The sequence below is a fragment of the Cynoglossus semilaevis genome, chromosome 12, assembly GCF_000523025.1.
Source record: "Cynoglossus semilaevis isolate Cse_v1.0 chromosome 12, Cse_v1.0, whole genome shotgun sequence".
Lineage (NCBI taxonomy): Eukaryota > Metazoa > Chordata > Actinopteri > Pleuronectiformes > Cynoglossidae > Cynoglossus > Cynoglossus semilaevis.
This window is the reverse complement of record NC_024318.1, coordinates 2,536,374-2,552,463: the sequence shown is the minus strand read 5'-3', so window position 1 is coordinate 2,552,463 and position 16,090 is coordinate 2,536,374. Positions and strand designations below refer to the sequence as shown.

Genomic DNA, 16,090 nt, shown 5'->3' with positions numbered 1-16,090 from the left:
GGCTGGGTGTGATTGTGAAGCGCCGGGGGGGGGGGCGGGGGGGGGGGGGGGGGAGGTGTGGGGGGGGCTGCTTGTTCTCCCCTGTCTCTTCCACAGCCAATAAAAAAATAAAGAAATAAATAAAAAGTGAATGTACATAAACACAGTCTTATTTGTCCTCCAGTCACTTTGTGAAATCTTTATTCTGACGAACATATCTTCATCTGTCCACGCACACACACCCCCCCTCCACCCTAACCCCCCCACCTTTCAAATGTGAGCCTGGTGAGCCTGGCTGGAAGGAATGGCAATAAAGGTGTTGGTGAAGGATCGATGTAGAACGTATTAAGCAGCCGCAGCGAGACCTCACTTCAATAATAAAAGAATTGGTCCTTTAAAGTGAAGCTTATTCTCAGCATGGAGAAGAGAAGCAGCCGGGTCCATTCCAACGGTGGCCGGGGCCAGATGGAGGATCAGCACGCACACACACACACACACACACACACACACCAAAGTTCACCTCGTATCTCGAACCCATTTGAGATTCAATTACACAATTACTGTGGGATTCTTGTTGGAATGCATGAATTATGGAGGAGCGTGTTCAATATTACACAGCATATGGTGCAACAAAATCAAGTGCAGTCGCTTAGGCTATGTCTTCTCCTCTTCTTCTTTTTTTTTTTTTTGTATCCTAAAGTGTTAGAGGTGGTGAGAAGAAGAGAAAACACTTGAAGTGAGGTAGCAGGTTTATTTGTGGGACGGATGAAGAACACGTTGGGGTGTTTTTTTGTTTTTTGTTTTTTTATCTAGTGTTTGTTTCTTCAAAGTGTGAGATCAGACCTGGTTATTGTCACGGCTGATTAAACTTCTACTGTATCTGAATCTGCGATGCCTTCATAAGGTCTGCTTCATTTTTGATCTGGAGAAAATCCCATCGTTTTCAGGCTGGGAAACAATTATGTTTGTAAATCACTGATTTTCAGATCATTCAGATTTTGTAACATCCTGTCCCTAAAATTAATCCTAAACTAAGAACACTAATCATCAAATTAAGTTCAAATTACTGTTTCTTTTAAATGGACTTTGGTTTAAGAAACTGAGCAGATATTTCTTTCACCAAATGCCGTCTAATCATAATGATAAGAAATAATATATTTTAAAGATAATATACTTGAAAAGATACATTTGATTAACAGACAAAAATATATATATTTGTGCTGATAACATTTTTACTGAAGACTAAAAATATATATATATTATTGTGCTGATAACATTTTTACTGAAGACAAGCGACTCTTTTTGAGGCTTGTTTCCAGGTGATTGAAGCAGCGTGACAAAAATCTCTCTCCTCAATAACGAGGTGAAAAAAATAAAAACACCAAAAACAAGCAGCTTCACCTGTTATTATACAGAGACAAAAAAACCCCAGTTCCTCTGCAGTTATCACATCCACCTGACTGCACTTAGAAAAGAGTTTTGGCACTTGTTAAACACACCACATCCCTGGGACTCAAACCCTCAATCCCAGGGATAACGTACCTGATCCTTTAAGCACTAGGCCGCCGCACCAAAACTAAAGGTCTCTCTGTCTGCTAGGGGGTTAAACCCGTGGGTCCTTGAAGGACATGTAAGTCTGACATCACCACGGACCAGAACGCCACACGTCACTGTGTTTGTGATCACGTCGCAGCTCTGCACATCTGCAGCCGTCAGTGGCACGACTGCCTGCCGTAATCAAGCACCAGGGTTTGGAGAGAGAGAGAGAGAAACCACGAGAACACTCCACAGTCGGCCACTCCACGCACTAATCAGCTGGAGTGGACGCGTATCGCCTCCACGTCCGCTGTGTTTGGTTAGCACATCATGGATACGAGCCGCGGCCCAGGAATCATCCTGATGACATCAGCAGATACGCGGTGAAAAGGATGATTCCTGCCGCGTCTGTTGGTAAAATAAAGTGCTGCATGCAAATTGAAAGTCGAAAGTATTATTAGAAGGAGTGTTTTGGGGGTTTTTTTCCGACTGAACTCATTTCCCGGTGGATCAGTGAAGATTTATCTGCCCACCTAGGTGTTGCTGTTTTACAACTAAGGAATCCATTTGGGAATTACACAAAAAACCACACACACACACACACACTATTGTTCATAACAATCACTACATTCATGTTTTCAGGTCCAGGTCATTTGCTTTGGGTTATTGATAAAGTGGACATAGAGCTGGAGGAGGGGGGGACGGAGGGACGGAGGGGTCAGAAATGAGTCGTAGCTCAGGGTAAATATGAAGTAAAAACTGTTTGAATGAAAGTTTGAAACAAATACCACTGTAGAAGTAGGTATAGAAGAACAGACACTGACCCTCAAACATCAAGCTTTAAATTCTCCTAATATTGGATGAAATGTATTTAATGTCACTACAAGGTGAATCAGAGGTTGATGAAGGTGAAAGAGAAAAGAGAAGAGGAATAAAGTTTAGATCATTCTGCAGCAAAACTTATGAACGTATGAAAGGGTTTGGGGTGGGGGGGCAGAGGGGGTGGACAGAAGGGACAAAAAGAAAAATGATATTTTAGCCCAGCAATACATTAAAGTAAAGGTATAAATATGCTGGAGGACGGTGTGTTTTATGTGATAAATGTATTTATCACCTTCAGATCCACATACATAAATACATAAACACAAACAAACACTATATACTGTACATAAATACACAATGCACCGAACACTATTAGAAACCAGTGAGTCTGACCTGATTAAAAGCCATTTGTTAAACTAGAGAAAGGGATTAAAGGAGAGTTCTGAATCCACTGTAGCCAGGAATCATGAAAGATTCTAAATTTATCCACACAAACTGTATATGCAAATTGGTGCCGGGGAAAAAAAAATAAGACAGAAAAGACAAAAGGACACAGAGTCCAGTGTAAATGGGCGTGTGCAGGAGCTGTCAAGCCTTTATATCTGTCTCCAGAAAGAAAAAAGACGTCCTTTTATCATTCAGATGAGTGCAAAACACCACACAAGACATTAAAAAAAAGGTAGGGCAGTTGTGATTAGAGAGAGAGGACGATAGAGATGAGAAAGAGAGAGCCACAAAGGGAGAGAGGAGGGTGGTGGGGCACGAGGAGGGGAGAGCGAGGGGGAGAGAGAGAGAGAGCGAGAGCAGGACCCACACGCTGTAGTTCCAGCCAATTGCATTCCAGAGAAGTGACCACGGCCGGTGATAAACAAAGCATCATAGATCATTCCTGCCTCAGACGGAGAGCAGGGCTGCAGGCAGCGAGAGAGAGAGGGAGAGGGAGAGGGAGAGAGACGGAGGGAGACGGAGAGGTAGATAGGAGAAGAGACAAAAGACAAAAAGCTCACCACCTTTATCCATCTGCCCACTGCCATCCTCCGGTGACACATTCGCTGCCACCCTCAGCAAACCATGCAACGTGAAATCCAACTGAACTGCACTTCACTGCACCTCCACACTCAAGCAGAGTGAGAACGCAGAGAAAGAGATGAATAAAGAGAGAGGGGGGGAGGGGGGAGGGAGAGACGGAGGAGTGCTGCCACTTGTCCTGATGTATTTAATAATAATTTTTTTTTTTTTTAAAAGAAGCCCTTCAATTGTTCCCATTTTCATAGGAGAACAGGAGCGAGCACTTACCCTAATCCCAGACACAAGAGTGAGAGTCAGTGTTGGATAACTCAGATATTTTCCCCCAGAAAATAGACATGCAAAGAGGAGCATGGAGTGAAGTGAGCTTCTCCCTCTTTTGTTTGCAGCCAGGTTTTCTGGATTTGCATCAGCCAGCTTTTTCTTTTTTTTTTTTCCCATTACAGCTTTGAAGCAGGTGGATGACAAAAACATCAATCTCTACAAGCACACGCTGTGGCTGTGTGTGAGTGTGTATTATGTGTGGCAGATCTGCACAACATAAATACCCATATCTTAATCTGTCCGTTCCATATATTATTGTACATTTTTTGAACAAGTATACGGTGATGGGTGGAAAGAAATACCAGTAGACGTGGAGGAGTGTACCTCTCCTAATTATAACATGACTGCAAAGAGTTACACAATGAGCTTTAATTTCATTTTTGTTTTATAATTTTAACTTATAGAACGTTTGCAGGATTAAAATCATATTTTGGATCAACTGGAACTGATCTTTTAGGAAAACCCTAAAAGCAGAAAAATGTTACTTAAACAGTTAAAAAAGGGAAATGAATTATGTTGGTATCTTCAAAAAGGAAAGTTAGAGCTGGAGCTAAATATATTTAATACACTTCAGAATTTACAAAACCAGAAAAATGTTACTTGAACAGTTAAAAAAGGGAAATTAATTATGTTGGTATCTTCAAAGAGGAAAGTTAGAGCTGGAGCTAATAGTCTAAAAAATATATTTAATACACTTCAGAATTTAAAAATTTAAGAAAAGTGAAACGATATTTGGAATGTCACAGCCATCGCCTCAGCTAAACAAAGTTTCACTCAAACGTCATATACGAACGTATACGGAATTCCGACGTTTTCACCAGTACCCGAAGGCAACATTGTGACGTCAGCGCGTAAAGAGGGAAGTTTGGTTTTGTTTTGATTCCGTAGCTGACAGCGCTAATGCTAACTCTCTGCTGTCTTTCTAAAGTTCGCGTTTATTCAAAGTTTGGTTTATTTCTAAGACTATAACTTTTTTTTTAGACTCACTGAATCGCAGCATTTCCTTTAGGAGTTAAACATTATCAACCTTAACTAAATGTAAAACGATGGAGAGTTCACTGGTGAAAGAAAACCCTTTGCTTTTGCCTTTTGACGTGGAGAAAACCATTTATGACGGATTCGTCACAGTCCAGGTAACTAAAATGTTTTAAAACTTTTTATGATTCTTGAAAAAAAAACACTTTCTTCACGGGGTTCGGCTCTGGTACTATATGCATTCTGTCATGTACAGTACAGCAACAATTGGCTTTAAACAGTCATTGGTTTTTAAGTATTATCTTTACTCACGTCAAACTGAACAGTTATGTTAAACTATTTTAATATGATGTAAAGTGTAAAATAAACTGTAAACATATTCCGTCTAAAAGGCAGATAAACCTTCAATTGCATCTCATTATGGCCATACTGTAATAGTTTAACAGCCAATAATAAAATGCTAAATAATCAGCAGCATTTTCTCACCAGCTGTCATGTATTTTTACATTTAACATGGTTTGTATTTCTTTAAGGACTCAACTCAACTGTTAATAATATATTATGAAAGTGGAGAATGGGACTTAAGTCATTATTTTCCATCAAATGTCATGTTTGAGCTGCACTCACATTTTGTTTTGTTTCGTTTCACGTGTTTGACCAGGAACGTGACTTCAGATTAAGAATACTGCTGCCACCAGACCGACAACTGAAGAAGGCCAAGTATGAAAGATCACGTCACCTTCTTGAGAGAAGAACACCTACACGTAGTCCAACTATAGTGTCAGAATAGAGAGGCTTTACATTGCGTGTCACATTATAATTTTTTTAAATGACTTGAATGCACAGAAATGCCTACAAAATGAAAATTATCCAACTGATATAAACACGCTAAAAAAAGCAGCTTTAGCCAAGCACCTACTATTTACCTGCAATTTTGCAAAGTAAAAAAGTTGCAGATTTTTCTCTGCAGAGTTTGGTTTCAGAATGATTCATTTTCGATTGACGTTAATTGTTTGAATTTGACATTGACTGTATGAACTCCTTGTACGTCCGTCCCAGGCTTCACTGCAGCTGGCATTTAAGACACCTGTTGCGTGGATCGGAGCACATAGTGAAGCAGGTAAACTACGCAGAACTTGCCGACTGTTTTCGTCCTAACTTTGTTTTTCGTACCATCGTGTCAGCCAGCCTTGATTGAGACGCCGTTGATCGCTCTGTTTATTCATTTATTTGCTTATTTGTCATGTCATTTTTGGCTCCTTTCATGTTGGCAGCGTTGTGCCAGACGCTGCTCTGTCACCCTTGTTATATGAGCTCGCCTCACTCTGAAAGCAGAGGAAAAATATTTTTCACTGTTTAATTAACATCGCCTGGAAAATTTGTTATGTGGGCCCTCGGGGTTATTTGGATGAGATTGATATTTCACCCCGGGCTGCAAAGTTCATTATTTTCACAGCCTTTAAGCTATCATTAATTATTAAAGCTGGTGGCAGCCCCCATTAATCACAAACTGTGCTGTGTTTGATTTGAATGGCTGGCTGGAGGAAGGAGGAGGAGGGGGAAAAAAAGTAAGACACTGTCACTTCATTATCCTCACATTCACACAAGATGACTTTTTTTTTACTCTTCTCTTTGACTTCTAACAGAGGCTGCAGCAGTCGACCAATCTCGAGAGTTTTTTGCTGGAGCTGAAGACGATTTTGGTGAGTCGGAAAATGGCACGATACCCGTAGTCGTGTTAAGAAAGACTCACGTGATCCATTTTAAATGTGCATCATATGAATGTTTCATGTGATGCTGCAGGAATGTCCTTGGTAATTTGGACTAGAACTAAAAAAAAAAAAAAAAAAAAACTTTTTGTGGGATGTTGCAGGAAGTGGTTCTGAAGGGCCGTTCCGAGTGCAGCTCCATTCCGCCTCCTCAGTATTACTCACAGCTCATCTCTGAGATGGAGACCCTTGGGTGGAACAAGTAAGTGGGCCTCCAGGAGCAATAATGCCAGTTTTAAAAAATGAGCACCAGACAAATGCTCATTGTTTGTTAGCCCTTCACGTCACCTTGAGACACACGGTGGAAAATGTGACTTGTTTATTATTTAAAAATCATTTCATGATCTGTAACATTCCACACTGCAGTGACTGAAGCTGTTTCTTCTTCTTCTTTCTCTTCTTATTCTCTCACTCTACTTCTTCACCTTTTATTAATATTTTATCTGCCATAATTTTTTTCTTCTTCCTAATATTTTCCTTTTTTGATCTTTCTTCCTCTTTCTTCCTGTCTGGCTGCTTCAACATTGAACATGAAGACGTTCAGATGGTCTGACATGCGGTTGTTGTTGGACATAAGACTTTTAGATAATTAGACCAAAAGATAATGACAAAAACGAAGGTGAGGAGACGGTTTCACGTTGGGATGGTCGGATGGACGGCCATGGGAACAGTCGGATTTTCAAACTTGTGGACGAGTGTCTTCTTCTGCATTTTGTTATATGATAAACACATTAACTTTCTGTACTTTCTTTTAAACTGAAGTAGAACCAAACAGGCTTTATTTTTTACTGCATATACTCGTTGCTCCAGAGCCCAGATGTACTTGAACTGTTGAAAAGACATCAAATCTCTTTAGAGCAGTCCTTGACTCCTCTCCCTCCTCTCTGCTCTGAAGTGCCTGTAACCGCACAGCTTCACATCAACACCTTTCTTTGAGCCACTTCCTTATTTTTAGTTATTGAGTTACAGCTAAATCCAGGTTAGATTTAATAACTCTCGGGCCATGTGTGATGACAGGCTCGACTAATGCTGTTGTCTCCACTCATCAGCAGTGAAGGAGGGAGGGAGGGAGGGAGGGAGAGAGGGATGGATGTGTTCTTCTTTTTTTGCTTGGATTAAGCCTTGACTCATTTTCCACTTTCCTATTAATGACCGCGGCTACAATTACGATATTAGCCAAATGCAAATGGCTCTAATTGAAGAGTCTGGGGTTTTAACAGAAGAGGAGGTGAAGGTGTTTAAGGCTCTGTGCTGGAAATGAGACCAACAGCATCTTCAGTGTGGTGTTACTGAGAGGAGGAGACATTTTACACAGTCAACCTTAATCTCCAAAGCACTCCAGTTTAGCTTGACGTCTTTTAATTTGCACCGGCCGTGTTAATAGCCACCAGGGTTTTTTTCCCCGGCAGTAACCCTCTTCGTCTGATTGGCTCAGGTGAGCGAGTTGCTTTTGCTCCGTCCACATTTTGAGAGCATGGTCATTTTAATTGGCTGGAGAAGTTAACTAATGGATAGTGAGATCAAGTCGGTCAGCCATCGTCACGCGGCTCTCCAGGAATATCCAGGGTTTATTATGGGCTCGGACCTCATGTTTACAGCCCTCTGGGGTAAGAACCAGGGTAGACGTGGTGCTGCAGTCGAGGAGTTTCCTTCAGTAACCGCTGTAGGGAACGACAGAGTCCATTCTGCTGATCCCAGTGGTTATGAACCCCATTGTCAACAAACAAACAGAGGAAAAAAAAAAAGTCCTCTTCAGATACAAACATGCACATATGTGCCTGGTGTGCACGGCCTGGAAGCAGATCACTTGGCTGGGAAATTTGCAAATAGGAAGCTCTCATCAGTCTTCCCAGCAGGACATCTGACCGTCGTGCTGTTTCCATCATGGCTCAGTAGGGGGCAGCAGCCAGTCCCAGCCTTACTGGCACAAAACTTCAGAAAAGGGGAGATGGAGAATCCGTTGCGTTAGCGATCAATTGATGACCTTTAGTTCAGTCAAAGTTGTTTGTACTTTGAGATCCAGAAACTCCACAACAACCGTGGCTTCATACAGTTGTTGAATTTGAGCAGACGAGGAACAAAGTGACAATTTCCCAAAAATACAACTGAAACTAAAATGACATTGACGGACGGGACATGACGTACAAATGAATATTTTTGTCTACATCTGTCCATGTTTGTGTTTTTATATACTTTAATTCAGGAATCTTCACATTAAAACTGTAGCATTTTTTCATCTTTGGGATAAAATTTAATCGCTAATCATCTAAATGCTGATTGTCACAGAAGAAGAAAGAAAGAAAGAAAGAAAAGACAGTTGAGACGCAGTCGTGTTTCCTCACTCGTGCTGCTAATTCTGAAGAATTAATGACAGCAGCAAGACAGAGGAGCAGAGGAGCAGAAAAACATTCATCAGGTCAGACTGCAGAGAAGCTGCCATTAATTAAATTGGCCCAATGGTGGCGATGTCATGAGTTGCCACATTCACCACACTTCAGTGGCGTCGTCCTTCTCTGACGCTCACACCTCAAGAATGTGAAAGAGCAAAAGGCGAATCCGACGCAGTCTCCCATCGTTCCATCACTTCCCTAACTGTGTGTGTGTGTGTGTGTGTGTGTGTGCAGGTGTCATCCGTGAGCGCTGCGCTTACATCACTCCCCCCCGACTCCACTACATAAATCCTCAGCATATATACGAGGGTGTCAGCCTGAGCGCAGCGGCCATCATAATGCACTGTAAATCTGGAGGAGTGCCGTTTGAATCCTTTGTCTCACTTCAGTGTTTTGTCTCATCGCAGCGGTGAGAGACTGAGCTGCAGTAAATCTGACCGCTGTGGATACAGTCTGAGGCCTGATCAGTGTTTCTGTCCTCGGCATCAGTGGCTTTTAATTAGTTTGGAATGGGGCGCTTTGATTTATGAGAAGAACGAGTCGGAAAATGTAGGTACAGTCGGTGGTATCCAGAGAAGAAAAAAAGAGTTGATAGTTGAGCTGTTGTCTCCAAGTCATCATTCATATCTGTCAGGTGTAGAAGTGAGGATGGACCGGAGCCGTGGGAACAACATGATCACTGCACTTATTTAAAAACCAATTATTTGAGGGTCTTGTTTGGAGGAGCATGTCCTGTTCTGAGCACCTGGTCTCTGCAGCGGCTGTAATCTGACGTTGTTACTACAGTCTGTTACACTGGCCTTAATGTAATCCACACTCATTTATTCACCCATTATTTCTACAGGGAAAATACTTAATACTTAACAGTACTAATTTAAACCGCAGAGTCGAATACAATTAGGATTGATTTAAATAAACAAATGTATTTAAATACAAATTGTCATATGAATGTCACGTGTTTAATCAAATATATCTGACTTTATTACAGCTGTTTGTCGAAGGCGTCTCTGTTTACTGCTTGATTGTATTATGTCACGAAGGCCGCGTTTACACGGCGAGCTCCCGTTACACGCCGGTGTCCTGTACATGTAGTCGTCGTGTGTGTGTGTGTGTCCACAGAGTTTTATTAGAAAGCATAAAACCGTCAGTCTTTCCTTTTATTTTTCTGGTGACTCAGCGTGAAAAAGCTCTCAGCCTGGACATGATTTAGTTTGTTATATTCTTCCATTAAATCATTAATAGCGCGGCGGCTCCAGAGGAATGCTAATCAGAATAAAGAGGGTTGGAGGGGCCGAGAGAAAAGGCCTGTTAGTCGCTGGATTTTTTTGGTGTAATTGAATGTAACCTGATGTCACTGGGTCGGCAGCCAAGGTCATAAATCTGAAGTCGACTTGATGTTTCAATATGGCTGTGGGCTGCTGTGATTAATGATGGATGATGGCTGTTGTCAGAGTGTGCGCCGCGGTGCGGTGTTGTGTTATGTTGTGTGCAGCCTTCTGTTTGAACGGACGCTGATTTATTATGTGTGTGTTTGTGTCAGGTTGCTTTTCATAGACACGCACTTCAAGACGCTGAGACTAACGGCGCAGGACTCCGCAGGACGGCAGCACGCGCTCACCGTTAAACTCAAGTCCAAGGTAAGATGGCGTTTGGCCCCTGTAACTGTCACGACAACCACAGACACAACCAAACCACAGTGCAGTTCTGTAGTTCTCACTCTGGGCTGGTCAATAAACAGAAGTTCTGGTTCTCCACTTGAAGTCGTGGGCGGCACCAGACCATTTCACCAGTTCATTTCTGAACCTTTTTGTCACAAATCCTTTGTACTACTGTTGTACTGTAGTACAGTTAAAGTAATATCCCACAGAGTTATTTACTCTACTTTTGCCTCTTTAAACCACTGCTCATCAAACCCTGGTCTGAATGGAGGGTGCAGCAGCAGCAGCAGCAGCAGCAGCAGCAGCAGCAGCAGCAGCTCTGGTTCCAGGTACATGGTGGGTGGACAGGGTGGTGAGCTGCTGCCTGCCTAAGCCTGACTGACATCCACCAGGGACAAGGAAGGGTACAGTGGGACCTCACTCTGTGCCCACCTGCCCACCCTCGCCCCTCTGGCACCAGGTAAAAAAAACCTGGAGCCAGCCCCAGGTTCCAGCTGCTTCCATCGGATGCAGCGCCAGGTCATCCCTCACCAGGCACAGTGAGGGAGGGAGAAGGCAGCACTGGCAGGGACTCAGTGGCAGGGAGGAGGTGAGGACAGAGAGGAGGGAGACAATGAAGGTGAAAAGAGAGAGAAACTCCAGCTCCTCGTGTCCTGAAAAAGTTTACGATCCAGGACTTTTACGGAAGCTTTCAGCGTTCCTCCTGATATGATGGAGATACTGAGAAGCTGACTGACAAGGAGGTGGCAGGAGACTTCAGATGTTCAGGAGATACAAAGTCGACTTGAGGTGAACCTCCATCAACACTGACTTTATGAAGAACTTCTGTCTCCTGTGCCAAGGTCCATAGGCTCCAACCCTCATATGACACAGACTGCTGATAAATGACTGCAGTGTTTGAGAAGTCTCTGTTATTGAGATAAGTCTCTACAAACTATGAAACAACACACACGTCAAACAGTCACACGTTTTTTGTTTTCACACAGAACTCATGTGTGTGTTAAGATGTTGACTCTGTAACGGACTTCAGTCAGAGACTGTGTTTTCACATGTGTGTTAAGATGTTGACTCTGTAACGTCCGTCTCTGTCTCCACAGCATCCTGCAGAAGCCCCTGAGTGTTCAGCCGACCTGCCGCTGCCGCTGGCTTTGACTTGGACTCAACAGGTACGAGTTTCTATTAAAAGATCGTTTCTAAGAAACTTTGTGTCTTCCATTATCTCTGTTAGCCTTCGTCAACACACAACACACACCAGCGTTTAATGTCAAGGTGAAATCAGCAACTCCTTCAACTTCAAATGGAAACGTCTTCACTAATGTACGTCACGTTTTTCTTTTTTCCACATCCATACATTTGACCTGTTTCAGCTGTTCTGCTACATTAGGAATAATCCTATGTGCTGCCCCCTGGGGGTTGTTAATAGATGAAGTCACGTTCACTCCAGTTTTCTACCATTACACCTGCCGTACAGACGAGTGGTGTGTGTTTCCTTCCACTCCCTCTCGTCCACTTTAACAGCAGCTAAAGTGTTTGGTTGTAAAAGCAGCTGTGAGCTGCTCTGATCTCTGATTTCTCTCTTCATTTTTTTATTTTTTTATTTTTTTTCTTCTTCTTCCGTCGCCTCCTTGTTATTGTTGTTTGCCGTCTCGCTTCTTTCACTTCAACTCTGCTTTTTATCTCTGCCACTGCCTCTGAGGCTGTGTGTCAGTTACTGGCTGTCACACACACACACACACACACACACACACAGATGTCTGATTTTGTTTTATACAGTCACAGAGACGCTTTGTCAATCATTAAAACAACTGCGCCATATCTGAGCATTCATTTAATAGTGTGTGTGTGTGTGTGTGTGTGTGTGTGTGTGTGTGTGTGTGGTTGAACTGATACATGGCAGGCGTACAGTGAGGACCAGCTCAGAACAGCGCTGCCGTATGGAGCCTGTCTGCCTGCTGTGCTGTTGATGGATCTCTCACACACTGCGACATGAAGTTTGTGTGTGTGCTTAGTGCCAAAGTGTGTGTGTGTGTGTGAAGTGTGCTGCATACTGAGAGTGTGTGTGTGTGTGGTGGGGGGGGGGGGGGGCAGGGCTTGTCTGTCTTCAGCCCTGACATGTTCATTTGAATGAGTAATTATTGCTTGCTCTGTTGCAGGGCCAAGACGTGCCACTCTGAGCGTTTGTGTGGAACTAGAATAGAACGAAAAAACAACTGTGTGTGTCTGTGTGTGTGTGTGTGTTTAGTCTGTGTCCTTTGTAGCAGCAGTAGAATATGAAAGGATTTTTATTCAAACCACCAAAACCTGTCCGTATTAAAATCCTGATTCACTGAATGAATGAATGTGAGAAATCACAGATTAAAGGCTAAAACAACAATCACCACATTTTTATATTTTTTTGATGCAGATGAACCGGCTGCTAGTTTTATTAATTAAAATTAACACGCAATCATTTCCTCTCCGTTCTTGAGGGAGAGCCGCGGTGGCTTTCACTTTTCATGATTAAATATTTCACTTCTAACGACTGAGGGGAGAAGGGGGAGAGGCTTGGCCTCAGAGGGTTGGAGTCTGGAGTCGACTGATGCAGAATGCATGTTTTTGCACTGACACCATATGTGTGTGATAATAATTTGTCATCAAATTTAGCTTTGCATTTAGAACAAACAACATCATTAGATCATGACAGACAAGCGGTCCGTACCATTCAGTGTGTTTCAGTAAAGCTTTTAAAACAAACTTAACCAAAATGTAAGCACAGATTCTCTGTCCTTATTACACCCTATCATTAAACTGTCTTTCCATCTAATGCTTTGAGGCAATAACGTCACCAAAAGATAGCAGTAAAGTTTGCAAAGTGATTCCCAAAAGAAAAGCTTAAAGTTTCGCCATAAAATGTTGAAGAATAGATCAGAATGTGCTCAAAGTTAGCCGAGGAATTGCATTGGAGGTAAATATAAATGCTTCTAAGGAAAACATGAGTATAAAAGATTTTGTTAAAAATTCACACGATCGATTTACTGTGCAGTTCAGTGAAAATCTTAGTTTAAAGTATCCCAGTATTTCAGAGTATTTGCACAAAAGTCCTTGGTAAAGGAGAAGCTCTACTAAGGAATATCACTGAGAATCAATTCCAGTAACTACTGTATGTAAAAACATTTGTATCAGTCACTTCACCTGGTTCTTCCACACCAGAGAAGTCGTTTTCAGACAAAGTGAACTCGGTCAGATGACCACGGAGGAACCCTCGGATCAGACTAAAAAAGAAAATCTTGAATACTTCCTTCCAGCCCGTCCACACTTCACTCATGTTCTTCTCTCAGACACATCAGGAAATTTAATTACCACCTGTTCTCCCTTCTTCTCCCACTGAACTGGGCTTAGCATACTTATCCTTAGCTCTAACCGCAATCATGCCACCGGCATTAATTGGGCTGTAATTGCAGAGGCTCTCAGCACCTGGACGATGCTTAATTGTGTGCACTGTGCTGGCACAATGACCCATAATTTTTGGTTCACCCCCCCACTCCTCCCCCCACTAATCTCTTCCTTCACATTCCATCCGTATGTGCTCTCCCACACCTCCATCAACATTCCTTTCTCTCGGCGGCCTGTCACGTGACCCGGTCATCGCTACACTGTCAAGAGTGGACAAAGAGAAACTTAGTAAACTCTCAGGGAAGAAATAACAAAGTTGGATCTTGAAAGTCCAGGTGGCACTGGGTGGACATTGAAGTGGTGAAGGTGAATGTCAGAACACAGAAGGATGGTCTGAAGGTGGCAATGACAGCAACTGCTACTGTTGATCAAGTTTGGAATTCAAAGTAATCAGGCAGGATGGAGTCGGTTAGTGATGATGATCCACAGGATGTTAGAGACGCAGCTGCCAACCAGGGCGAAAGGGTGAAGAACTGAGGAACAGGTAACAGACGTAGTGAAGACAGTGGAGGATGTAGGGCTACAGCGCCTCCTGGAGGAAGCAGCCAATCGAAAAAAGAAGTGAAAGAGTTGTTTGAATCATAAGAGGTGATCAATTAAACTTTGGTTTGATTGGTTACCGACTAATCCACAAGTTATTTTGCATCAGAAACATAAGTGTCATTTCTCCTCCTGCAGAGCACTCTGGAGCACCTCTACAGCCAGTTCCTGCTGGTCCTGGAGTCTCTGACGGAGTTCTGGGAAATCCTTGATGAGATTGACCTCAACACATGGGTCCTGGAGCCAGAAAAGCCCAGTCGCTCGGACACCATGAGGAGGATTGCAATCGGTAAAGTGTAAAAGTGCTGATACAGAACTGAAAAGAAAAGTGATTTAAAAAAAAACACATCCTTGGAGTGGGTTCATTTCTGTGTCCGTGTCTACAGGAAGCAACGCGTCCATCAGAGTGGAGGTGGATCCCAGACACCCCAAGATGCTGCCAGAGTGCTGCCTGCTGGGAGCTGAGCACAGTGAGTCTGGACCACAACACACCTGAACACAGCAGGTGTCGAAGAGAGAAACACACACCTGTGACCAGGTGGAGTGGGACAGTGGTGACCTCTACAACTGAAGGCACACACGGGGTCAAAGGTTAAGAAATCAGAGAGGGACAAGAGTGTGAGACCAGTCTGAATCTGAGTCTGAATCAGAGTCTGAATCAGAGTCTGAATCAGAGTCTGAATCAGAGTCTGAATCAGAGTCTGAATCAGAGTCTGAATCAGAGTCTGAATCAGAGTCTGAATCAGAGTCTGAATCAGAGTCTGAATCAGAGTCTGAATCAGAGTCTGAATCGTTGACCTCATTTTTATCTGTGGTCTGTTCGATGAAATACTGTTCTTTATAAAAACCTGTCCGTTACGTTTCATTCAAACTCCTCTCCTTCCTGCTGCAGTTGTGACTCCACTCAGGAACAAACTGAACAGCAACATGCACCTGTGGTAAGGACAATATCTTCATAATCTGTGTACACATGGGACGGTTTTCACTCAGCAGAGGGTGATTCAAGCCGCGGTTCACCTGAGGTCCTGACAGTAACATTGAAGCCCACAAAAATATCACAGCGTGTTCCTGCCAAACAGTAGCAGTTTTTAACACATATTCAGCCAAAACTACACAGTACAACGAAGTAACAACCACTGACACTCGAATACAACTCTGAAAATACACAGAAAGTACACAAGAACATACAACAGCTGTATTCTTTCAGTAACTCCTGATGGGAATTAGGGTAGGGATTCCCACACGTACCACTAGGGGAAACTCAAGTACCACCCAGTGTAGAGAGCCATAGTCTGAGAACCACTAGTTCAAGAACAACATTTTTCCATTGTCTGCTGCTGCTGCTGTCATTATTTTTTTTCACATATTACATCATCGATGCAACTAAGTTTGTCTCACAAACCATTAACAAAGTGACACTTTACCAGTCTGACAGTTACAGTGGTGCACGGTGGAGGCCTGTTGTTAAACTCCACTGTGATTCAGACGTAAACACATGAACAGACTCTGTACTAAAACAATCAGTATCTTTTTATAACCTTAATTCAACAACTGAAATGAAAAAAAATCTGCATTCGTCACCAAACCTCACAACTCGACACAGTTGTTCTTCCTTCTGTCTGAATTGGATTTTTTCATT

General features: G+C 42.8%; 2 protein-coding genes across 3 annotated transcripts in view; one reads left to right on the top strand and one right to left on the bottom strand.

Annotated features, from left to right (window-relative positions):
• The window catches only part of vrk2 (VRK serine/threonine kinase 2), a 54,462-nt gene that overhangs the window by 23,703 nt on the left and 14,669 nt on the right, over positions 1-16,090 (bottom strand). The window lies entirely within an intron of this gene.
• The window catches only part of fancl (FA complementation group L), a 14,369-nt gene continuing 2,593 nt past the window's right edge, over positions 4,315-16,090 (top strand). Inside the window, exons 1-10 of one of the 2 annotated variants that reach the window (XM_008321440.3) lie at positions 4,315-4,820; positions 5,324-5,382; positions 5,722-5,782; positions 6,309-6,365; positions 6,536-6,633; positions 10,362-10,458; positions 11,577-11,645; positions 14,590-14,740; positions 14,838-14,921; positions 15,344-15,389. In XM_008321440.3, the coding sequence (XP_008319662.1) occupies positions 4,734-4,820; positions 5,324-5,382; positions 5,722-5,782; positions 6,309-6,365; positions 6,536-6,633; positions 10,362-10,458; positions 11,577-11,645; positions 14,590-14,740; positions 14,838-14,921; positions 15,344-15,389 (809 nt within the window). In that variant the 5' untranslated portion in view covers positions 4,315-4,733. The remainder of the gene's footprint in view (positions 4,821-5,323; positions 5,383-5,721; positions 5,783-6,308; positions 6,366-6,535; positions 6,634-10,361; positions 10,459-11,576; positions 11,646-14,589; positions 14,741-14,837; positions 14,922-15,343; positions 15,390-16,090) is intronic. The other variant, XM_017037238.2, reaches the window with a different exon arrangement.